This window comes from Balaenoptera physalus, assembly GCF_965194825.1.
Source record: "Balaenoptera physalus genome assembly, chromosome: 1".
Classification (NCBI taxonomy): Eukaryota; Metazoa; Chordata; class Mammalia; order Artiodactyla; family Balaenopteridae; genus Balaenoptera; species Balaenoptera physalus.
The window spans coordinates 140,252,406-140,277,639 of NC_138882.1; the positions used below are offsets into that span (position 1 = coordinate 140,252,406).

The 25,234-nt window shown below is 46.0% G+C and overlaps 1 protein-coding gene and 1 pseudogene across 8 annotated transcripts in view; both read right to left on the reverse strand.

Moving 5' to 3' along the window:
- AK4 (adenylate kinase 4) overlaps window positions 1-12,112 on the reverse strand; it is a gene marked incomplete at its 3' end in the record, with an annotated part of 74,605 nt that extends 62,493 nt beyond the window's left edge. Inside the window, exons 1-2 of one of the 7 annotated variants that reach the window (XM_082453839.1) lie at window positions 11,913-12,100; window positions 11,172-11,443 (exon numbers count right to left, since the gene is read on the reverse strand). In XM_082453839.1, the coding sequence (XP_082309965.1) occupies window positions 11,172-11,443; window positions 11,913-12,076 (436 nt within the window). In that variant the 5' untranslated portion in view covers window positions 12,077-12,100. Of the gene's footprint in view, window positions 1-11,171; window positions 11,444-11,861 lie in introns of all 7 variants that reach the window. The other 6 variants (XM_082453841.1, XM_082453837.1, XM_082453840.1 and 3 more) reach the window with 6 other exon arrangements.
- Window positions 12,113-16,084: 3,972 nt separating this feature from the next.
- Window positions 16,085-24,549, reverse strand: LOC309657070 (CDP-diacylglycerol--inositol 3-phosphatidyltransferase pseudogene; annotated as a pseudogene). The gene has a single exon. The product of its transcript is annotated as a CDP-diacylglycerol--inositol 3-phosphatidyltransferase pseudogene (transcript).
- Between the last annotated feature and the right edge of the window lie 685 nt (window positions 24,550-25,234).

Below are 25,234 nucleotides of genomic sequence, written 5' to 3' on the forward strand. Positions count from 1 at the left end.
CAACTCTATAAAATATACTGAAAAGCACTGCTTCGTGCACTCTAAAAGGATAAACTTTACTATATGCAAGTTATATCTCAGTAAAGCTGTTATATATAAAAAGTAAACAAAAATAACAAAAAACAACAACAAACCCATCACTTCTCATCCAGTTATAATGAAGCCCAAACTCCTGGCCAGCCTGCAAGGCCTTAGGCCTACCTTTCCAGCCTCCTTTTCTGCCATCTCCTCCACGCTCATGGTGCCCCGGAGACACCTGCCTCCTCTCCCCTCCACTGATGGAAAGCTCACTCCTACATTACAGTCTTGTCACATGATCTTCCCTCTGACCAAGTCTACATACACCTGGCTTCCACACGCATGTTCAGAGCTCAGATTATACATCATCTCCTCAGACAGCCCTCCTCCGACTTCACATTCCCAAGTGGTCTTCCCAGTCACTCTGTCATTGTACTATTACATTTTCTTCATAGTACTTATAAAGCATAAGGTGTACAAAGTTATCTTGATTATTTTTCCTTTGTTTGTCCCTCCTGCCCTAATAGGCTATCAAAACATCTGTTGAGCTGAACTGACGCTAATGAACTTACTATTCAGATGGTGAACGATTGTAACTGAAGTTATGAAATAGATCATCTTACCGGGAGGTATTAATAAATGCCATGTTAGAGGTACAGATGGGTATGAGAGAAATTCCAGATTAGAAAATGACATGTAGCTGCAACAGCTGTGGAAAAGCTTCATGGAAGTGATGGGACTGAAAATAGACTGCGAGATTAATGGAAGTGTGAAAGGCATTATGGGAGAAAGGTACCTCTGCATAACGCCCTCCCCGACCGTGTCCGTGACCAGCACTTCACCCACATACACCCCACCATGACTCATAGGACTGTAACGTGGAACCAAGAACTTGAATCTTAAACCATAAATGCTTCAAGGGCACTTGTGCATGCCTCCCCCCACCTAACGCAGGCATAGAAACATTTGTCAAACAACTAATAAAGAAACAAGTACAGGTACTATTCCAGAAGTCTTACCATTTTGATGAGAAGCAATTTCTGCCTCCTCACAATTACACATGGTTTCTATTGCAGACCTTTTCTGGCCTTTTATTTAAGAGAAAGGAGGAAGTTCGTCCTTTTTTAGTTTTTTTTTTTAATGTTTTAAGGACAGAATGATAACAACAAACCACATATCTCTAGGTCACCCTTAAAGCTGAATCTCAGTGGACTTGTGGAGAACTAAGCTGCAAAGGTTCCCTGCCATTCCTGTCCCAGTGTGGCATTTCTAAGACATGAAGTGGATTTTCAGTAGTTACTGGAGTACCTGCATAGCAGCACGACATAATGGGAAGTTTAATCCCAACCATGTGGTCCCAAGTTTGAATGCTAGCTTCTCTATTTAACTAACTGTTTAACCTAAGGTAAGTAAGTCAACCTCTCTGAGGCCATTTCTTTACTTGTAAAATGATGTATTTCAACTGCCCTGTAGATGTGTGTGTAGACTAGAGAATGTGCATACATTAGCCACTGCAGCGCCTAGCACACGCTTGATCCACTGCAAACGTTAGTTACAATGACCAAGTCAAAAGAATTACAGTCACCAAGAATTACAAAGTGCCAGGGTCACAGGTTGCTGGTCAATAAAAAAAAAGTGCTTTAGTACAGAAAATAGTTGATTTCTAGCTTCTTGGGAATTTGATGAGCAGGACTGACTTTGCATTATTGCAATACTATCAGTCTTTCTGGCTAAGGAAGGGATGCTTGCTGCTGAACCTGTCGTTTAACCAGTACAAGAACTCTTGGAACTTGGAAGTGAGACTGTTAAAATATAACATCAGCCATCTAACTGAACTGCAGGAAGCTCTACAAATGAGACCTTTTGTACTATGTCTTAAAGGCCAACCTGAACTAAATATCAAGTGGTGGAGGGAAAAAGGCAGAGTAATCCAAAGCCTCTACTACCTGCTTTAAAAATATATGAATAAAAATGTGTATCTATCAGTTTGCTAAAAGACAATACGTAGTTGATATTATCTGATCCATTGTGAAAGCATACTGTCTAAAACTTTACAAGAAAAACAATTTCTGAGTCTTAAATCTTCTCACAACATGGACCACAGAGTGCTACTGAGCAGACTAGCATAATATAATACCATGTAACAATTTACTTGGTAGACTGTTAAAGAGGCAATTCTATGTGCTCTTCGCAATGGGTGGATTTATAGCTAATAGTCTAGTACCCAGTTTACTAGGTTTCATGATCAGTTGCCATCCCGTGAGTTCCAGGAAGCCTGAAGCAGAAGACTAAAGGTTTCCTGGTACCATATGTGTATGTATCTTAAAGGTAAGCACAAGTAATGGAAACTGGAAAAGGTGATCTGCAGCAGGTATAATAACCCTTTCCTTTGATAGTATGTACAGCTAAGAGATGAATGAGGTCTGAAACGATACTATACAAGGTGTGATCAAGCCACAAAAGCACACAAAAGATCCCTGTGAACCACAAACAAGCTCTAGAGGGGGAGTTCCAATTCTCTGTGGCAACAACCACCTTTCCTCACGTTGCAGATGGGCTCATTTGTCAGAACAGCTCAGGAGTCTCCTCCAGCTCTAAAAAGCCTTCCCGAACCCTACCTCCTCCTAAATGCCGGGTAGGCTGCCTCTTCTCTACGTCCCCAGGACCTACAAACGCACATCTTGCAGACTTTCACGACTTCATGCTTGTTTGCCTGACTGCATCTCCCAATAAACTTAGCAGCTCCTTCAGGGAATAGACCTTGTCTCACCTCTTTCTGTTCCAGAAGCCAACACTGCCTGGCACTCAAACATTTGTCGAAAGACATATTTACAAGACATTCAGGCCAGCATGCTTTGTATACTGAAAGGCTATAAATAACCTACCCTCCCATCAACAGGGGACTGGTTAAACCAGCCATTCTCAAAGTCTGGTCCAAGGATCCCCGAGGGACCATGAGACCCTTCCAGGAGTCTGCGAGTTCCCCCTTTAACTACGTATCTGGGTGAAGACACATATTCTTCCAATACTTTAACCAAAACAAAATAGCACACCGCCTGAGTGAAGAACCAGATGTGAGAATCTAGCTTTCTTCTATTAAGCCAAACATAAGAGATTTGCAAATACTTGTAACAAAACTACCCTTTCTCATTGGCGTTTGTTCTGGAAAATAGTTATATTTTTATAGAAATATGTTAACATGTAATGCGTTTATTATTGTTAGCTTTAATGAATTAGCAAATATTTTTAAATTTTCTCAGTTTTAATTTCTAATACAGTTAGTATCCACAGGGAGAACCTGTATAAAAAAAGGCTCTTTGGGGTTCTCAGTGATTTTTATATGTGTTAAACGGTCCTGAGACCAAAACACCTGAGAATGGTTGGTTAAAGAAACAATGGGGCTTCCCTGGTGGCGCAGTGGTTAAGAATCCACCTGCCAGTGCAGGGGACATGGGTTCAAGCCCTGGTCCGGGAAGATCGCACATGCCGCAGAGCAACTAAGTCCATGCGCCACGACTACTGAGCCTGCGCTCTAGAGCCCACGAGCCACAACTACTGAGCCCGGGTGCCACAACTCCTGAAGCCTGCATGCCTGGAGCCTGTGCTCCACAACAAGAGAAGCCACTGCAATGAGAAGCCTGTGCACCGCAACGAAGAGTAGCCCCCACTCGCCGCAACTAGAGAAAGCCCACACAGCAACGAAGACCCAACGCAGCCAAAAATCAATAAATAAAATTAATTAATTTAAGAAAAAAAAAAAAAGAAACAATGGTACAGTTGTACAATAAGAGTATGCATCCAGCCTTATTTTTTAAAGAATGTGGTAGGTGGATAAGTGCTAGTAGAAACCAATGTCGAAGCTATACTGCTAAGTTTTAAAAAAAGAAGACAAAACAAAGTATATATGTGTACATTTTTTTTAAAAGAGGCACCACTATACATACATGAGATATATGTATACACAAATTCTTTGGATGAACATCCAAGAAAAGTAAAAAAGTAGGTATCCCTGAGGACAGTAACTGGGGAACCAGAGGGCAGGATGTAAGAGAGATCTTCCACTCTACTCCTAGTGTATTTGAAAATTTTACCATCTGCATGTTTTACCTTTTCACAAAATCAAGAGTGGAATAAAAATTATATTGAAATAGTACAAAGCATTAAACTCACATTAAAGAACAGACTGTAATGACACTGTAAAATATTAAATGGTACATTGTGAAATAAAACAAGCAATTTTTAAAACAGTAATACATAATGTATTCTTGAAAAACAGTCTGGAAGATATCCTGCATATAAAAAGTATTAACAGGGCTTCCCTGGTGGCGCAGTGGTTGAGAATCTGCCTGCCAATGCAGGGGACACGGGTTCGAGCCCTGGTCTGGGAAGATCCCACATGCCGCGGAGTAAACAGGCCCGTGAGCCACAACTACTGAGCCTGCACGTCTGGAGCCTGTGCTCCGCAACAAGAGGCCGCGATAGTGAGGCCTGCGCACCGCGATGAAGACTGGCCCCGACTTGCCGCAACTAGAGAAAGCCCTCACACAGAAACGAAGACCCAACACAGACAAAAATAAATAAATAAATAAATTTTTTAAAAAGAGTATTAACAGTATTTTTTGCTCCCAGTTAATGCAATTACAAGTTTTTTGCTTCCTTATCTTTCTTGTATTTCTAAACCTTTGATAACTTAATACAAACTATTTCTATAATCAGAAAAACATGGAAAGAGTTTACATACATAGGTACAGAGAATTCCCTGGTGGTCCGGTGGTTAGGGCTCCACGCTTTCACTGCTGAGAGCCCGGGGTTCAATCCCTGGTTGGGGAACTAAGATGCCACAAGCCATGCGGCATGGCCGAAAAAAAAAACCCATAGGTACAAATGTATGTGTATCTATGTCTGTACTTAAATAAAATATTTAGTAAGCCAAAAATTACATGAATATAGTAGCACCTATTAGATACCTTTACACCAAGACCTTGTCTGGATGTTTGTAAGCTAAGTTTAAAACTCTTGTGGGACTTCCCTGGCAGTCCAGTGGTTAAGATTTCACCTTCCAATGCAGGGGGTGCAGGTTTGATCCCTGGTCAGGGAGCTAAGTTCCCACATGCCTGGGGCCAAAAAACCAAAACATAAAACAGAAGCAATACTGCAACAAATTCAATAAAGACTTTAAAAATGGTCCACGTTAAAAAACAAAACAAAAAACTCTCATTACCCTATGGTTTAAAAACTATTCTGGGAACTTCCCTGGTGGCACAGTGGTTAAGACTCTGCACTTCCAATGCAGGAGCCTGGGTTCAATCCCTGGTCAGGAAACTAGATCCCACAACTAAAAATTTGCATGCCACAACTAAGGGGCTGGCGAGCTGTAACTAAGGAGCCTGCGAGCCGCAACTGCCACACCTAGGACCCAGTGAAACTAAACAAATAAAATATTTTTTTAAAAAAACTATTCTGATCCAGTCATTTTATTCCTAGTAACCTATCCCAAGGAAAGGGTATCTGCTCAGTGGTTTACATACAATGATGTTCATAAGAGCATTACTAAACAGCAAATAACCCAAATGTTCCATACCACACTGGTTAGACAGACTCTAGCTCAACCCTAAGGTACATGTGACACAGAGGCTCAGGCCAAAATCCTAGGACTCACTGTGCACTGCTTTGCCTCCATCACCCCTCAGAGCCAACTCATGCCGTCCAGTCAGCCCTGCCTTCATACACACCCTAAAGCCCTTCATTTCTCAGAACCACCACCCAGTCCAAGCCACGGTCCACTCTCTTCATCCACCTGGTGTCCCTGGTACCACTCTTGTCACCTCACACAGAATCCCAAGTCAACCTTTAGAAGGTCAATCCACTTGTGCTGCTGTCATATAAAACCCTTCAATAGCTTTCCAGTGCCTTTAAAATCCAATCTTTCCCAGGACCCTCAAGGCTCCACCTAACTTCCTTCGACATGCCCCTTGCTCACCAGGCACCAGTCACATTCCCTGTCTTTCTGTTCCTCAAACAAGCTATGCTAGGGCCTTAGGGCCTTCGCACTTGCTGCCCCTTCTCCCTGGAACACTCTGCTCCTGGATCATTATATGTTCATCCCTGTGGTTACTCACCTCCCAGACAGGCATTCCCTAACCACACAGCCTAGAATAATCACCTTAGCCTCATCACTAACTCATCACCCTTTCACGTCCTTCATAACAGGCACCTTTATCAAATACTATGCTGCTTATTCCGCATGTGCTATCTCCTGTCTCCTCAATGCCCGCATCCCCTCAACTTGCTGTGGACTCTCACCTCTAAGAACAAAGGGAGGGACTTCCCTAGGGATGCAGGGGTTAAGAATCCACCTGCCAATGCAGGGGACACAAGTTCGAGCCCTGGTCTGGGAAGATCCCACATGCCGCGGAGCAACTAAGCCCGTGCGCCACAACTTCTGAGCCTGTGCTCTAGAGCCCGTGAGCCACAACTACTGAGCCTACGAGCCACAACTACTGAAGCCCGCGTGCCTAGAGCCCGTGATCTGCAACAAGAGAAGCCACGACAATGAGAAGCCCGCGCACTGCAACGAAGAGTAGCCCCTGCTCGTTGCAACTAGAAGAAAGCCTGCATGCAGCAACGAAGACCCGACGCAGACAAAAAAAGAAAAAAAGAAAAGAACAAAGGGATATCTGAGTACTCAAAAGATACTCAAAAGAATATCTGAACGGACTATAATACAGAAATTTTAAATGTTTTTGAAGAAGCTTTAAGAACACAGGAAAATGCTTACAATACATATCTAAGTGGGAGGGGGAACGGTTATCAACTAATGGAACACCAAGTTTGTTGGGGGTAGCGGGGCAAATACACAGAAAAGAAAAAAAGTAAAATAACTTCTGTTGGAATTTCCAAGTGTTGGGGTGGAATTGTGGGTAATTTTCACTTGCCTTTTCAGTTTCTTCCACAGCTTCGCATTTTCCAAATTTTCTACAAGGCGTGACTTTGATCGGAAAAAGCTACTTTAAAAAAATGACCACACCGGAAGGATGCTCAGATTCAGCTGTGCATGTGACAAAGTCAGTCTTACTGTCATGGGACACCTTATTCAAGTCAAATAGTTCTCCCGAAGTACACATGAAAACCCTCAGACAAAGAAACCAGAAAAAATAGGGGGATGTGGAAGTGGACCTGTAGACTGGACAGACGCCTCCAAGCTGGTCAGACCCTTGACCTGGGCTACATCCCGAGTCTCACCAAGCTAGGGAAAAAAAAAAAAATGGAATATACCATACTCCAGATATTGCAGAATAAGCCAAGACTTTGTATGATCTACAAAAAGGTGAACTATTTAAAGTTGTTTTAGATACACTGTTGAACATCAGTCTCTTTAATACTTCTCCAATTCTCAGAAGTTTTCATTCATACATAAGAAAAGACACACATTTATACTTAATGAGTATAAAAAAACAAAAAACAAAAAAAACTTAAGCCCTCTGAACTAGGTCATCTTTTCAGAGGAGAGGCTCAGCCCACTGACTAATTTGAAATGCCAGTCCCATCTGCAAACCTCAGCAAGAGTTGCAGTTAATATTAAGAGCAGAAACAGGTTTGTTCTTGAACATCTTTTCTCTCAAGTCCAGGATGCTTCCAAATGGAAACTTTCCAATTTTCCTGCACTTGAGATAGTAGATCTAGTACAACCCTTAAAACAGGATTCTCATATCCTTCAGAGGGAAGTTTCAGTCACCCATCACTCAACAAAAGAAGCTACCGCTAAATATGTTTTAATGGAACTCACTACTGAGTGCCAGCTCTGTGTGTGTTCCTGTGTGTGCGCATGCACTCGCGTGCACACACAGGCTCATGCATATGTATGCAAACAACACACGCACACACACATAGAGAAAAGCTAATATTCTTTTTTTTTTTAATAAATTTATTTTATTTATTTTTGGCTGCGTTGGGTCTTCGTTGCTGTGCATGGGCTTTCTCTCGTTGCAGTGAGCGGGGGCTACTCTTTGTTGCGGTGCGCGGGCTTCTCACTGCGGTGGCTTCTCTTGTTGAGGAGCACCAGCTCTAGGCGCACGAACTTCAGTAGCTGTGGCATGCGCGCTCAGTAGTTCTGGTGCACAGGTTTAGCTGCTCTGCGGCATGAGGGATCTTCCTGGACCAGGGCTCAAACCCATGTCCCCCTGCATTGGCAGGCGGATTCTTAACCACTGCGCCACCAGGGAGGCCCCAAGGAAAGCTAATATTCTTTATGACAGAGTGTAGGACCCCGCTTCTGGCAACCTAAGAGAACTCTCCCATCTATTTACTCACTCACTTGCTAAAGAAAATGTGAGCCAAAGACTTGGGGGTGGGTCTTCCAATAAGGTATTTGATAAGTCTCAGCCTGCACTGCTCCAGGCAGACTAGGCAGAGCCAATGGGTGGCATCTATCATGAGGCTAATCTCAGATACACAGTAAATACAAACTTTTACCATAAATCATAGAGCTAATTAAGCAGAATGGACTTGATCGCTAGAGGCTGTTTGACTTTTTCTGGAAAAAATGTAGATAGAATCCGTGACCCATGCCTTCATCAGACTTGTTGAACTCCTTTTATGCATTAGGCAATTTGTCAGATCCCTGTCCTTTAAGTCTCTCAGCAGAAACCGGAACATGGTGAAGGTAGAAAAAATATCACTCTAGCCCCCAGCACCTAGAACACTGATAGATAGCAGGTACTCAGTAAGTCTCTACTGGATAAATCAGAAGACATTTGCTGCACTGCCTCATAACTGTGTGTGACGGCAGCAACAGAATCCACAAGCTATGTGCAGAGGAAAGAGACGAATTCTGCCAGGGCAGGTGAGGGAAGACTGCCCAAAAGCAATGAGTAGCCAGCCCTTCCCTGGAGGAGCCACCAGGGAGTGGCTGCAGGAAAACCACCCGGACAGGAGTATGCCCCAATCCAGGCTGCAGCAGATGGCCCGAGCTACTTTCCAACTCAAATTCCTACCAAGGTTTTATTTCCTGGGGTTTTGCTGCACTTCATCATCTCCTTCAAACCTTCAATTATAGAAGGGTACGTACCTACAGAGGGATCCTTGTGCTTCTCTACCAGGAAATTAGGGAAAAGCAAACAGCCGCTAACAGAAAAATAAATGCTGTGGAATGTTTTCTTATTTACCAGGCAATGAGCCGGTAAGACTCTTAGACCTTCTGAGAGAGAAAAAATAATCTGAGAACATCCTCCAAGTCCACTAGAAACAGGACACTTTAAAAACGAATCACTGTCCTTTATTCCTCCTCTTCTTCTTCTTTCCCTGATAAAGCTTTTTAATTGTTCATGCATAAACTACTTGCTTCCCAACAGAAAAAGATAATTTAAACATTGCAGAGTCACTTCTTACTCCTGGGAGGGAAATGAAAGCATTTGAAAGAGAATGGAAACTAAAATTCAGAACAAAGGAAAGTTAAAATGAACAAAATAAGGGAAAACAGCAAGTGGAAAGTTTTCAAAACCCCTAAAAAAGTGCAGAAATAAACTATTTCCCATCATATTCTCTTTAAAAATGGAAAGAGCCACTAATCCAGAACCAGGATGGATGGTGTGAAGCCCTTCATGCCAGAAGAAACAAGTTACCAAGTCAGTCGCTATAGAGAATGCAGAAAAATGGGCTCCCACCCAGCAGTTTCCTCCCCTCATTATGCCTACCAGGAGAAGCCCCACCTGACCACAAAACCCTTGGGTAGAGAGCCAGCCTTCCCTCTCACACAGTTCTCCCCCTCTACCCAAACTGCATTCCAAACACAGAAGGAATAAAATGCATTTGAATGTGGTATTAAAATTAAAATAGACCCAATCGTGGTAACAATACCCACAAGAGAAAATTCCAGGTGCAATCTGGTACACAGAACTCGGCCTTGTGTATGTTGAGGGAGGGTGACAGGATTCTTGAAGATCAAAATAAAAGCTTGCTTTTACAACCTGCTTAAGAGATAATGAACAAAACTCCGCCTTTGAGATACATTTTAATTCCCCGCTTTCAGGCTTTCTGTTTTCCAGCACCGTCCTCCACCTACCTCGCCAAACTAATCTGTGCTTCTGTAATGAAGATCCCTGGATAATTAGCCCATAATAGGCCATAACCACCCAGGCCACTGATGAGAACAGAAGCCACAGTGTAGCACCCCGTTTGCAATAACAAGTTTTCATAAAAGAGTTGCCAATTATGAGCATCTGCATCCCAGAAGGGCCATGTATATACCTCGCAGCAGCACCACAGCTACCTCTCGCCTTTGAACGCCAATTCATTATGAACTGGTGTGAACGTGGGGTGGGAGGAGAGGGGAGAAGGGCCGTACTGAACGGCTAAGAGAGCAAGCGATCTATAGCCCCCAATTCACCACGCAAGCCAAAGGAGGCATTCTCAAGAAGCCATTTCCAGGGAAGCTGGATTCAAAAATGTAATTTATCAGAACGAGTCTCCTCCTTGTCTCCTAACGGCCAGGCCCTTAGGAGAGGAGGGGGGGAGTTAGTGGTGAGAGTTTACCTTAGAAGGCGGCAGGGAACAGACAGGCCTTTCAAAGCCACCCAGGGCTCTGCCCAGAGGTCCCAGGCGGCGCAGAGGGGCTGGAGCAGCGCGCGGCTGCGAGCCCCGCGGCGCCACAGGTTCCCCAGCGCGCGGCCCCGCCCGACTCCCACAGGTGGGCGGCGCTCGGCCCGGGGGCCTCGGGCGAGAGGAGGGGACGCTGCGGGTCACCAGGGACGCGGTGGACGGGGTAGGAGGTGGCCGAGGGACGGGGATGGCTTGGCCTTAAGGAAGCCGGGCGAGAGGGAAGCTCGGGGCTTTCAGCTGCCTGGATCTCGCTCCTCAGCTGGGTGGTAACCGGCTTCTCGCCACGGCAAGAGCAGCCCGCGCGGAGAGAGGGGCCGCGTGCACCTCCCACCCTCCTCCCAACAAGCCTCGGCCTCCTCCCTGGCGCGGTTAAGCCGCACGGCCGCGGGCCACCGGCTGCATGCACCCCGGCACGTAGGAGCCTGCACTACCACATGTGGGCGGGGGAAGGGCGCCCGGGGAACCGAAGAGACCCGGCCCCTCGCCGGCCCTTCGCCTCCCGGCCTCACCCGATCCCGCGTCGGCTCACCCCGCCCCTCGCCTCCGCACGTCCTCACCCGTGTTGGCCTTGATGTTCTCCCGCAAGAAGTGGCCGCTGGAGAGATGCTGGAGGCCAAAGTTCTCGGCGATCCTCTGGCACACGGTGCCCTTGCCCGAGCCGGGCGGCCCAAGGATGACCGCGCGCAGGAGTTTGGAAGCCATTGCCTTGGCGAGGAGGGGGAGGCCGAACTGGCAACCCGGATAGCGGCCTCGGAGAAGCCCCGGGAACTTTGCTTCTTCTGCCTCAGCCTCTGACACCCTGGGCTCGCGCGGGGACTTGCCGCGGCCCCTGCAGGGGAAGGAGAGACTTTTGAGACAACCCCTCGCCTCCGCCCCGCCGCGGGGCGGCTCGAAGGCGGAGTAAGCGCCACGCTACACCTCCCCGCCCTCCTCGCCCCCACGCTGCGATTCTGGCGAACGCCCGAGCGCTCGCCCCTGGCGGGGGCAGCCGTCGGGGACTCGGAGGTCCAGCCGGCCCGTCCCACCTCGATCCCTTCCTAAACCTCGCGCCCCACGCCCTGTCCGAGAAGGGAGTAGGGCATCCCCACGCCAGCCTCCCCCGAGTGGGGGGACCGGGCTAGGCGGTGACTCCAGACGCGCCTCCAGTCGCCCACGCCCCGGGAGGCCTGGGGGCTGAGCCCCAACCCGGGTCCCCGCACGTGGGCAGCGTTTGGTCCGCGCCTCGGCCCCTCCCCGGCGGCTGTCACCTCCCGGGGAGTCGCAGCGGCTGCCGGCCGCGCGGACGGCCCAGCGCCCACCTCCGCCGAGGGCTGACGGATGCGCTCTCAGCTGTGAGGAGCCGGAGTTCGGCGCCTCTCCACCCGGAGCAGTCATATAAACACACACCTCCGCCGGGACGCGGCGCTCCGCGAGGCTTCCAGCCCGGATCCCGCTGGGCGGCGCCGCCTCCGCCCGCCCCCATTCGGAGCCCCGGCCGGCCGCGCGGGACTCGCGCCTTACGTAAGCGGGGAGAACGGCCCCGTGCTAGCCGCCTGTCAGTCCGCCCGCGCCTCTCCCCGCCCCGTAGCTCCGCTCCCAGCCGCCTCCCCGGCCCGCTTGCTCCCTAAGACCCCGTGGGGTCCGCGGGGGCGAAGGGAGGTGGAGAAGACGCAAGGGACAAAAACCCCTCTTTTGCGGTCGCCTGGGGACCCGGTCTCCTGTGGAGAGGAAGGAAAAACACAACATGCTGAGCGCCTACTGTGCGTCAAGTTCGCGGCTAGGTGATTTCCTTCAGCAACAACCGTTCCAAGTAGGGTATGCACAAGGGAGGAAGGGAGGCTTGGAGTATGGCCATTCATTCATTGATTCATTCATTCAGCAAATGTTTATTGAGCCCCTACTATGTGCCAGACACTGTTTTAGTCCCTCAGCATATAGCTGCGAACCAGAGATAGAATCCTGCCCCGGTAGAAGTTACATTCCAGCGGGAATTTTGAACTCTCATCTGCCGGACTCCAAAGCCCAGGTTCCTTGGGTTGGGAGGAAAAGGTGGGGCGGGGAGGGGGGGAGGTCATCCAGCCCTCAGGGTCTTATAGCCGACTGGTTCCAGGACTTCAGAAGCCAGGACTTTGGCACTACGTTTACAACTCACTAAGTCCCGGTGGGTGCTGTCTCCTCCCTCGCCTCCCCGGCATAACCAAATATCCCAATCCAGATTCTCTGAAATCTGTTCCCACACCACACACAGCTTTCATTTCCCACTCAGATTTAGCGTGATAACCGCCTGCCCACAAGTCTCCGGCTTCCGCCAATCCATCCGTAATGCAGCGGCCAGAGATACTGCTAAAGTGCAAATCAATTTCCATTATTTCCCCACCTCAGATATTATCGTCCCTTCAACATAAAGCAAAAAATCGTCAGCAGGGGCACACAGGTGCCTTCCATACACCTTTGCATCCCACCGGCTCTGGTCCTCTGCCCTCCTTCCACAGGCCTCCTGCCTCCTGCCTTTGGGAAATCCACTGCAGGGTTCTGAGTGCGCCCAACTCGTGGCTCACAGACTCGGAGGGACAGTGTGGAGAAGAGCCTTCTCTAGATTCCTGGCTGCTCTGTCTGTGTTGGGGGACTGGGGGATGGGGAAGCCTGATGGTATCCCAGGTCCCAGCCCTTCTCCTCCACACACTGATGGCCAGACAGCACCTGTCTCTGGCTACCTGGGAGCACACCCAGGCTGCCAACCCCCGGCCAGTGTTTGTTCCATAGGTTCATGCCCCTGTCTAAAATATCTCAGTGTTCTGTGGGTCTCGGGGGGGGTGTTACACTGAGCCCCTTCAGCCCTTCTCCTGGGAACAAAGAGGGAAAAGAATGTCTGGGGGTTTGGAGGGGACGACTTAAACCTCCACTGTTCTTCCTGCCATGCGCCGTATAGTGTATAGCAGATACTTTGCAGTCATTCTCAAACCTGAGCATGCATCAGAATGACTCGGAAGGCTTGTTAGAACAGAGTGCTGAGCTCCACCTCCACCGTCTCTGATTCTGTGGTTCTGAGGTGGGCATTTCTAACAAGTTCCCAGGTAGTGCTGGGGCTGCTGATCTGGAGGGCACACTGGAAACCGCTGCCCTTGGGCAATGAGCATTGAGACAGGGGAGCTGTGCGGCCTCTGACTCCTCTGCCTGCTGTGGGACCTTTGGCCGTTACTGTCTTCTCTTTCGAAATTGAGGAGATGATTGGATTTAGCACAAGGTCCCTTTGTATTTACCAAGAATTGAGCCTATAAGTTCCCACAGGAAAGAGAGCCTCTAGCCCCCGCAAACTAGATGTAGATAGCCTACCTTGCCCTCTCACCCAGTTCTTTTGCCTAGTTTTGAAATGTCTTCACCAATATCACCTTATGGTGTCATGCAGCCATATTAGCTACTCACATGGTCCTAGGACTTGGTCCTTTTCAGAGTTTAGGAACACATATTATGAAACAAAAGAGGAGTTGTGACATAGTAAACTTAGAGAAGCCCAGCTGAGATTAGAACCTAACATTTCAAGAGCCCTGAATGGACCTTCCTTGTGCACAGCCATCCTCAGTCCCACAACTCAGCTGCTGATTGGAAGCCGTAGAATTGGAAGAAATGGGTTTTGGAATCAAAACGACACCCCAGGATGAAACTGCAACAGCACCATTCACTAACTGCAAGCCTCTTGATCTCTGTGAGTCTTAGTTTGCTTATCTGTAAAAGGGAGATAGGACTTATCTCACAGGCTTGTGATAAGGCTTAAATGAAACAATGTATAAGAGAATTTAGCACAGGACTGGGCATATAATAAGTATTTATTCATGAACATCACCATGATTAACCATGGAACAATTATTTAGCCTCTCTGATCTCAGTTCCTGAGTTATGAGCTAGTATGGCAAAGTACCTAACAGACCCCCTAGCCCTTGGAAGGGCCATAATGGTAGCTCTTCTTATCACAAACGCTCATGTAATCAGCTTCTTCCTATTTCCTTTGCCTAGGGTTTTAAACCCATTTATAATATGTATCACAGTCTACAAAATAATACACATCTATGTGTTAGTCCATAGACAAACAGTAAACTCTGAGGGCTAAGGCCAAATTGAATTCATTTTTCTACTTTCAAAAATCTACAGCACTTTGCCCATAGTAAGTACTCTGTAAATGTTGGCAAATCTCCTCCGCATCCTAACACACTCACCATCAAGCCATGTTGCCTCTCTGCAGCTTCACATAATATAAAGTCAACATTTGTTCACACTTTACACCTTCCTTCATCAGATTCTCACAAGCTTGCAAAGAAGTTTGTGTAGAGATTCTTCTTCCTATTTTACAGACGAGAATACTAAGGTTCTGAGAGATTCGGTGAACTTCCCAAGGTTACAGAGCTAGTTGGTGGTATTGCAGGGACTCAAACCCAGATTTTCTCATTCCAGGCATAGTGTCTTATTTACTAAACTTCAGTCATTTCCATACTACTTTCCCCATTTTGCCATAACCTTGTACCACCTTGGTTCTAATCTGCTTATCATGTTTCTTTATATCAACTCAATTTGTTTAAATAATTTATTTGGAAAAGAAACTGTATATAACTCACTAACCATAAGTAAAAGGATACACTAGAATAAATGCAAGAAAAATAAAATAAAGTTACCAAATTCCAGCTGAAATCTACCTCTTGAGTTTCTGAGCTTAATCTTTGTTTAAAAAGAAAAAAGTAAGTGTGTTGTTTACCGAGTGTTAGCCAAAACAAAAAACAACAAAAAAAAGACATGCAGCATCTAAATGAGACTTTCTGTTTGTCTATAAACATACAGCTCAAAATAGAAAGGGGGACTTCCCTGGTGGTCCAGTGGCTAAGACCCCGCGCTCCCAATGCAGGGGGCCCGGGTTCGATCCCTGGTCCGGGAACTAGATCCCACGTGCTGCAATATCCCACATGCCACAACTGAAGATCCCGCACGTGGCAACGAAGATGCCATGTGCTGCAACTAAGACCCGGCACAGACAAATAAATAAATAAATTTTTAAAAATATATTTAAAAAATAGGATTAGAAAGGGAATACTTTCCTAACATTTAGTTTATTATTATCTAAAGCCAGATCCATGTACCACCTAGAGTCAGCTCTAGCTCCACATCAAATTATCTCTTGCTTCATCAGGGATGCTTTCACATACTTCAAAGTGTACCCTTGAAATGTAATTTAATATAACCTCACCAGGATTTTTTTAAATGATGTGACCACTTCAACCATAGTTCACAGATATTATGCTGCTCTCACTTCAAACATTAACCCTCATGCCCCCACCCCACCCCCATTCTTCACACTATCTTTCTCCATCACTGTCTTTCTATCATCATTTCAGGCTTATTTCTGTTGTATTTAATACAGACTGTAGGTTCCTTGAACATAGTTGTTACATGAAAACTGGGTTTGCCTCTTGGTGGGTGTTGAGCCAATAGACACAACCAAGCCAAAGACTGGGAGAAGGAAGGATTTATTATTACTTGCAGCAAGTAAGAAGAACACCAGAGATCTTTCCCAAAGCAGTGTCCCCCCAAACAGCCAAACTGGGGAAGTTTTAAGCTAAGGGTACATGCATATTCAAGAAGGGGCTTGAGTAAAGTAGAATTCAGCATAAAATTGGGGCAAAGGTCCAGAGAGTCCAAGTCTTAGTTGACTGAAGTAAGAAGGGTCAACATCATCATCCTGTCCTCCACCTGGGTGGGGGTCTTAATTCCTGCAGAAGTCAAAGATATATTATTATGTATATCCCTTAAGGAGGAACTAGAACTCTGCTTTGTCACTGCAGTATCGTTTGACTGCCTTTTCTCTGTTCCTGCATTCCCTTGTTCCCTTAAGATCATTAATTACCAAGACCTGTTCAAGGGCAAGCATTGTAAACTTATTTTGGCTAGGCTTAGGCCAAAATGAGTTCTCTTGTGTCAAGAAAGCCATTCCTGGTTCTCTTTCTCCAAGGTCCCTGCAATCTATCTGCTTACAAAGTGGCTTCATCTTGTATATCGTGGCCTCCACAGAGTTAGGTATCGATTCCAGACATAGAGAGTAAATATCACTGAATGACTGACTCACAGCTGAATGAAGAGTGGATAAAGTGTCTGGACAGACAGAAGAAAGCCTAGTGACTTGGAAATGGCAAGGTTCAGAAAAGAAAGATGTAAAATAATGGGAAGAAGGGACAAGATATCAGCCCCAGAGTGCCTGACTCCTTTCTCCCTATAGGCACTTATGAAATATTTAAGACACCAAAAGATTGTGTAACAGGGAAGAACAAAATCTGACTCTACGTTGGATCTGTTTCTTTTACTTTAACCTTTGTTCTCCGTTGCTTTTTGTTGCTATAATCACTAAAAGGATGCTGTCTATAGCTTTAAGCATACAAAATGGCCTGCCTTGGGGAACCTGCCCCTCTGCCTGAATGTTAAACTAAAGTGCCTTTGTTCAGTTCTAAGGGAAACATTCTGACCCTGCCCACCTGTGAATGGCTGTATGAAAGAAGAAATTAACACATCCCCTCCCCAAGGCTGACCAAACCAGGAGATATTTTGCAAGACTTATGGCCTTTTTACTTTTACTTTACTTCCTCACCGCCTCCCCCTCTCTGTTCTATAAAAGAAACTATCATCCAGACCCTGATAAGATGGTACTCTAGGATGCTAGTCTGCCATCTTCTCAGACGCCCGGCTTTCTGAATAAAGTCACTATTCCTTGCCTCAACACCTCACCTCCCGATTTATTGGCCTGTCATGTGGCAAGTAGAGTGAGCTTGCACTCAGTAACAATTGTATTGAGAGAAGAATAAATGGTGAGGACTAACATGGCATTATGTGTGACACTAGTACATTCTTACAAGTGAAAGAATCATCTTATCTCCAAATTTTACTAGTTAACATGGTTATTAACTTATAACATCTTAACAGTTATTGAAAAGAGGCAGCAGCATTTTTTTTTACAAGCTTGCTCTCAGACAAAAAAAAAAGTTCCCAAGCAGTTAAAAAAAAGAACTGGGAGGAAAGAAATCAACATTCTTCATGTTTACCTGGCATGACCCATTATTCTCCACGAACAAAAGACTACTTACAAATTGCTCCTGGAATAACAGTCTATGATAGAGGTGCTTCCGCGGGAGATGAAGGTGTTGAACTCCCACCCTAGGTCTTTTCACTGTGAAACACTAAAAAGCAAGGTAACAATTTGTTAAGCTCTACCCTCCAAATGTAGTGATATAATGATGATATCTTGCTTAGAACTTTGCTCTGATTTGCACATCTGGTAGTGGGGATAAACAAGACTGTGTCATTCCCACTCTTCACGCCACCTTCCTAACCACAATCACTCCTTCTTAGAGTTGCCTTGGGATTAGTAGGCAAGTCTCTACTTTGGATGCCTTTGACTGTGTCTTTCCTCTGTGCAAAGTTGACTGCCAGGGGGAGTGCAACTTTCTTCCTGCTCCAACTGGATGAAGGGACTGGAACTGAACACTGAGTTTATTCCGCCCAAGTATTGCTCATCAGGTTCGATGGGTAAAGGGGATCCTGCTTGTGGGAGCCTTCTGAGTTTGGTCTTCTGATATGGGCAGTATAGACTATAATTAACATTTATTGAGTATTTGCTATGCGCCAGTGTTTCTCTCTCTCTCTCTGTCTCTCTCTCTCTGTATGTGTGTATATATATATTTTATTATATAATATATAATTACATTATTATTATGTTATATATAATATTAATTCTTGTCACAGCCCTAGGTCATAAGTGCCTATTATTTTGTGTCCATTTTATAGACCTTAAACCTGGAGCAAGACATCTGGTAACTTGCCTGAGGTCCCACAGACATAAGTGGAAGATTAAGGACATAAATCAAGCATCCTGACTCCAGAGGCAGTGCTCTTTAATCACTGTGCTACGCTGATTCAGGAGTAACACTGTTATCTTTTTATTTTATAGATGAAGAAACTAAGACGCTAAGAGGTTAGGTAATTTATCCCCCAGTGTCACTGAGCCAGAGCTGGAATTTGAACCCAGGCATCAGGGTCAAGGCACATAACCACTACACACTACCCAGTCTCCCCAGTACTTGAGTGAAGAGGGTCCTAAGACTCTGTCAGGAGGGCTTTGCGCCGGATTGCTGCTCTGTAGAGAAATACTAACAGCAAGGAGAAAGTCACTTATGTTCAACCTGGCTTTACTTGCTAGGTGAGGCCAGCAGGGTCCTATGAAAGGTTCTTCCCACTGGGCCCTCCGTCTCAGGAATCTCTGCAGGTTTTAACTTACATCTTCCTTCCTGGACCTGCCAGTTCATCTGTCAGCCTCCCGCTGCCAGCCTGTTGCCAAATCATTGCTGTGCCCCAGATCTTGCTGCTAGACCCCTTTGACTGGAGCTTGGCTCACTGTGGATCTGGCTCTCAAATGGCATTCTCACTTTGTTCTCCACCCCATGACCACAGGCCAACCTACCAAACCCAGAGTCAAGTTCCAGCTGCCCTCCCCCGCCACCACTGCCACCTCTCTACCACACCAATTCCAAACTTGTCTCCCAGCTCTCCAGCCTCGGTCATAGACCCCCCCCAGCTGTGTGAGAGGTCACTACAGACAACTCATTCTGAGTGACAAACCAAAGGGGTAGAAATTGAGTATAATTTAAAAGGTGTGTCTTACCTATGGACTGGGAGAAAATATTTGCCAACAATGGGACTGACAAGGGGCTAATTTCCAAAATATACAAATAGCTCATACAACTCAATGTCAAAACAGTAAACAACCCATTCAAAAAATGGGCAGAACACCTAAATAGACATTTCTCCACAGAAGACCCACAGATGGCCACGAGGTGCATGTAAGGATGCTCAATGTCGCTAATTATTAGAGAAATGCAAATCAAAACTACAGTGAGGTATCACCTCACACCGGTCAGAGTGGCCATCGTCAAAAGGTCTACATGGGGCTTCCCTGGTGGCGCAGTGGTTAAGAATCCGCCTGCCAATGCAGCGGACACGGGTTCCAGCCCTGGTCCAGGAAGATCCCACATGCCGTGGAGCAACTAAGCCCATGCGCCACAACTACTGAGCCTGAGCTCTAGAGCCCACGAGCCACAACTACTGAGCCCACGTGCCACAACTACTGAAGCCCACATGCCACAACTACTGAAGCCCATGCGCCTAGAGCCCGTGCTCCCAACAAGAGAAGCCACCGCAATGAGAAGCCCGCACGCCACAACGAAGAGCAGCCCCCGCTTGCCACAACTAGAGAAAGCCCGCACAGAAACAAAGACCCAACGCAGCCAAAAATAAATAAATAAATAAATAAATAAATAAAAATTTTGAAAGGTCTACAAACAGTAAATGCTGGAGAGGGTGTGGAGAAAAGGGAACTCTCTTGCACTGTTGGTAGGAATGTAATTTGGTGCAACCACCATAGAGAACAGTATGGAGGTTCCTTTAAAAACTAAAAATAGGCAATTCCCTGGCGGTCCAGTGGTTAGAACTCCGTGCTCTCATGGCTGAGGGCCCATGTTCAATCCCTGGTCAGGGAACTAAGATCTCACAAGCCGTGGGGCAAGGCCAAAAAACAAAAGAACACTAAAAATAGAGCTACCCTATGATCCAGTGATCCCACTCCTGGGCATATATCTGGAAAAGATGAAAAAATCTAATTCAAAAAGATACATGCACCCCAACGTTCATAGCAGAATTATTTACAGTAGCCAAGACATGGAAGCAACCTAAGTGTCCATTAACAGATGAATGAATAAAGAAGATGTGGTATATATATACAATGGAATATTACTCAACCATAAAGGAATGAAATCTTGCCATTTGCAGCAACATGGATGGACCTAGAGAATATCATATTAATTGAAGTAAGTCAGACAGAGAAAGACAAATATTATATGACATCACTGGAATCTAAAAAATAATACAAATGAATTTATTTACAAAACAGAAACAGACCCACAGACATAGAAAACAAACTTATGGTTACCAAAGGGGAAAGGGGGGGTGGATAAATTAGGAGTATGGTGTTAACAGATACACACTACTATACATAAAATAGATTAACAAAAAGGACCTACTGTATAGTACAGGGAACTATATTCAGTATCTTGTAAGAATCTATAATGGAAAAGAATCTGAAAAAAAAAAAAAAAAATATATATATATATATAAAAAACTGAATCACTTTGCTGTACACCTGAAACACAACACTGTATATCAACTATACTTCAACTTTTTTTAAAGTGTCTTGTTGTAGAGTTGCACAGAAGACCCAGAGGCGAAACAAAGATCAGAAATTCGATGACCAGTTATAAGACTGATTAAATAAGGCTTTCCAAGTGAATTCCAACTATACAAAGGCAATATAGCACAAGGGTTAAGAGGATGCACCCGAGAGACAGATTGGCAAGTTCAATCATTGGCTCTACCACTTACAGATGTGTGACTTTAGCAGTTCCTTAATCTGTACTTCATTTTTTCCACCTGAAAAATGGGAAAATAATAGTTCCTATCTCATAGGATTGTTTAGAGCTTAAATTAGTATATGTAAAGACTTGGAACAATGCCTGGCATATACTAAGGACTATATAAGTGTAAGTTTCATTATTATTGGTTCTTCAACCACCACAAAGCTCATTGTGCTTCATGACACTAAAGGCAGGTTCTGGAAGAATTAAGCCTGCCAGACAAATTTATTCCACTACCAGGGCTGTCTCCCGAGGACCTGCACGTTGTTCGTGTAATTTGTTTTCACATAAAGACTTTCATATATTTGAAAACAGCCGTATTGTCCCACCTGTGGCTTCTCTTCCTCGTGCTGAATATTCTGAATTACTCAACCATTCCTTATGTAATATGGTAGCTTGCTGGAGACTAGCACACCAGTGTGTCTTTTGCTGTTCAAGCAAGAAATACCAGAGAAATAGACTCACAGACATAGAAAACAAATTTATAGTTACCAAAGGGGTTAGCAGAGGTAAGGGGGGGAGAGATAAATTGGCAGTTTGGGATTAACTTGTACACACTACTATATATAAAATAGGTAAGCAATGACCTACTGTATAGCACAGAGAACTATACTTAATGTCCTGTAACAACCTATAATGGAAAAGAATCTGAAAAAGAATATATATATATAAATAACTGAATCACTTTGATGTGCACTTGAAACTAACACAACATTGTAAATTAACTATACTTCAATTAAAAAAAAATACCAGAAATTTCTCCTGTTCATCCTCAAAAGATTTATATATAGGTAACATATAGAATGTTCCCTTCTTAATGAAATATTAATAACAATAACAGCTAATATGTATTAAATATTACTATGCCTTGTATGAGACCTCATTTTGAACCATGTAAATCCCTGGGGGTCCTTAGATGATCCACAGAGGACCCCCAAAGAAGATGCTACAGGACTTCCCACATGGTAGATTATATAACTGTCCATGAAGTATTCTGATTTCCCATCATGAAATAGCTCTCCTCATTTTGCCATCTCAGGCCATGTGATTTACTTTAGCAAATATTAGCAATTGCTTTAAGAGTCAGGGTTCCCCTTGTCAATTTCCTCTTGGCTAAAATGTTTGTGTGTGTTGCAGAGTAAAGCTGACTCCATCTCCCTAGAAAAGAATGAAACGTGATGGGCATGTAACAGGAGCAAGAAATAAATTTTTAATTTTGTAAGTCAACAAGATTTTTGAGGGTTTTTTTGTTTGCTTGTTAGTTTGTTTTCCAGTGACCCTCCTACCTTCATTATCAAGGTTTTCAGAGCCAGGACAGAGGAGGTTGCAATGGGGATCTCGACAGCCCCTTCTCTCCTGACCACTAGACCCACAGGATTCCTCTAGCCAGGGGCAGAGGTCTGAATCCCTGCCTTTTGGGAAACCTGGCCCCTACCCCACCTCCCTCGCTCAAGTGTCCCTAAGGTCTCAGGCCAAGCCAGATCCCAGGGCTGAGCCAGCGGGTGTGACAATACCCCGTCCTCAGACAGCTCTCTTGGGGCCCCGGGAGCACTGCCCGTGTGGGTGGGTGGGGCCTCCTGAGCGTCCTTCCTGATTTGAAGTCCAGGTCCCTGGAGATCACAGGGGTGGGACCGGTCCCCAGGATTACGGAGAACATGACATCACCAAAGAGGCTGGCCCCCCTTCCCAGCAGGTTAGATGACACATTGGGAAGATGTGAGCCTGGGACCTCCTAGGAGGGACAGGGGAGCCACGTGGCACAGTGAGACTCCCAGGGCCGGTGGGCAGCCAGGGACTGGGGGTTCCAGGGTCACGTCTTCTTGGCACGATCTGCTGCGTCCAAGTCAGCCATGTTGCAGGCGGCTGTGATCAGGTGGTGATCCAGAGGCGCGTTCGGAAAAGACCCACAAAGCCAACTAAAGGTCCCTGAGAGATCACAGGGGTGGGACTGGTCCCCAGGATTACAGAGAACATGACAGAGGAGAAGGCAGTAGAAGGGCTCATTTCCAGCACCCAGGATAAATAGAGCAGGTCTGGAGGTGTAGTAGATGCAACGCACTGGATTTCCAGACAGCTTAATCATCTTGTGACTTTCACTGCCTCGGACCACAGAACTGTGGAGGTGCAGCCAGTGGCTGGCCACATCCAAGCTCATGTTGAGCTGGAAGAGAAGGGTGGCGTGAGGGTACAGCAGGGCCAGGTTGACAAGCAGACACATTGTGGAGCAGCAGTCTGCCCGCATGTCCAGCATGGCCCCAAACCCGGTCCCTTGATTAAGGACTCAAACAGCGTGTCCATCAAAAGCGTCCAGAAGTCCACTGAGCAGGTAGAAGGAGGAGGCCGTGAGGGGGCAGCAGAGCATGAAGTAGAAAGAAATGATGGCGAAGACAATCTGTGCATAACTGATGAGGTTAGGCGCAAACAGGAAGATATTTTCGTCTGGCACCGGAGGTCCCCTGGCCGCCCTGGGCCTTATCTGGAGGTGTCAGCTGTGTCCCACCCGGGGCACTAGGCTCAGCCTCCAGCCCAGTGCATTGGTCGTGCCCACTGCACGCAGGTCCCCGCTGCCCCAGTCGGGTCCCAGATGTTAAAGCTCGCTGCCAGCCAGAGCATGGGCCAACCCAGCTGTGCATAGAGCAGAGGTCATTTACTATCACAGCATAAACTAACTTATCTTGACTGTTACATCCTCAGCCTTGGATGCTGAATGTTGTATAGAAGTCTTATTGATTAGATACTTATATAATGTGATTCAGAATCCCTTTACCTCCCTGGATCTTCTGTGGATAAATATATTCTTTCTAAGATGAGATACACAGCAACATACAAGACATTCCCTGTGTAGTCTGATGAACGCTCCCTTGTTCTGGACACTATATTTCTTCTATAGCAGGATAACATTTTCCCCTATTTCACCCCATGAGCCTTCTCCCTCTTCATGCAACAGCTGAGGAATGTTATGTCCATCATCTTAAGAAAGGTAATGCAGCAGAAAGAGAGAAGCCAAGAGTCTTTTCTTGGCTTTGAGTTTTGGGCTAAGGCCCCAGAAGAAGTGGAAAAAATGCTTGTGCTTAGTAAATACAATTGATTTGGGAGTCTGCAAATGGTAGAAAGCTTTCTACTTCCCATATCCTGAAATTGGAAAAATCCTCTGGGTTAGGAAGATGAGAGAGTCAGAGGAGAATTTATTTATTTATTTATTTTTGGCTGTGTTGGGTCCTCGTCTCCGTGCGAGGGCTTTCTCCAGTTGTGGCAAGTGGGGGCCACTCTTCACCGCGGTGCGCGGGCCTCTCACTATCGTGGCCTCTCTTGTTGTGGAGCACAGGCTCCAGACGCGCAGGCTCAGTAATTGTGGCTCACGGGCCCAGTTGCTCCGCGACATGTGGGATCTTCCCAGACCAGGGCTCGAACCCGTGTCCCCTGCACCGGCAGGCAGACTCCCAACCACTGCGCCACCAGGGAAGCCCCCAGAGGAGAATTTAAGTGAAAATGATTTCCTGGAAAGAAGGGGTTACCTGCCTACCTGTTTACTTCCCAGGACTGAGCCCAGCAGGGAGGATGAAAGAAACAACAGAGACTGGGAAGATCCAAATGCAGGGAAGGTGTGTAGCCGCTTCCCCAGGTAGGACCTAGAGAAATGGCAAAACCCCAGAGTGAAGTGCATCACAGAATGAATCTTGTCCACAAACAGGTCTTGTTTGGCAAGCACAGGGTTTTTAAACTATGTGATTTTGAATGACTTTGAGTGGAGCATGCCCTTCCTAGGTTCACCAGTCCTCAATCCCTATTATCTTGTACCTGGTCTACTATACTGACTTTCCCCTACAGACACTGAGTTTATTTATGTATTTATTTTTTTTAATTTTTAAAATTTATTTACTTATTTATTTATTTTTTGGCTGTGTTGGGTCTTCATTGCTGCGCATGGGCTTTCTCTAGTTGCAGCGAGTGGGGGCTACTCTTTGTTGCGGTGTGCAGGCTTCTCATTGTGGTGGCTTCTCTTTGTTGCAGAGCACAGGCTCTAGGCACGCGGGCTGCAGTAGTTGTGACACACGGGCTCAGTAGTTGTGGCTCACGGGCTCTAGAGTGCAGGCTCATGTGGCACACGGGCTTAGTTGCTCCGCGGCATGTGGGATCTTCCCGGACCA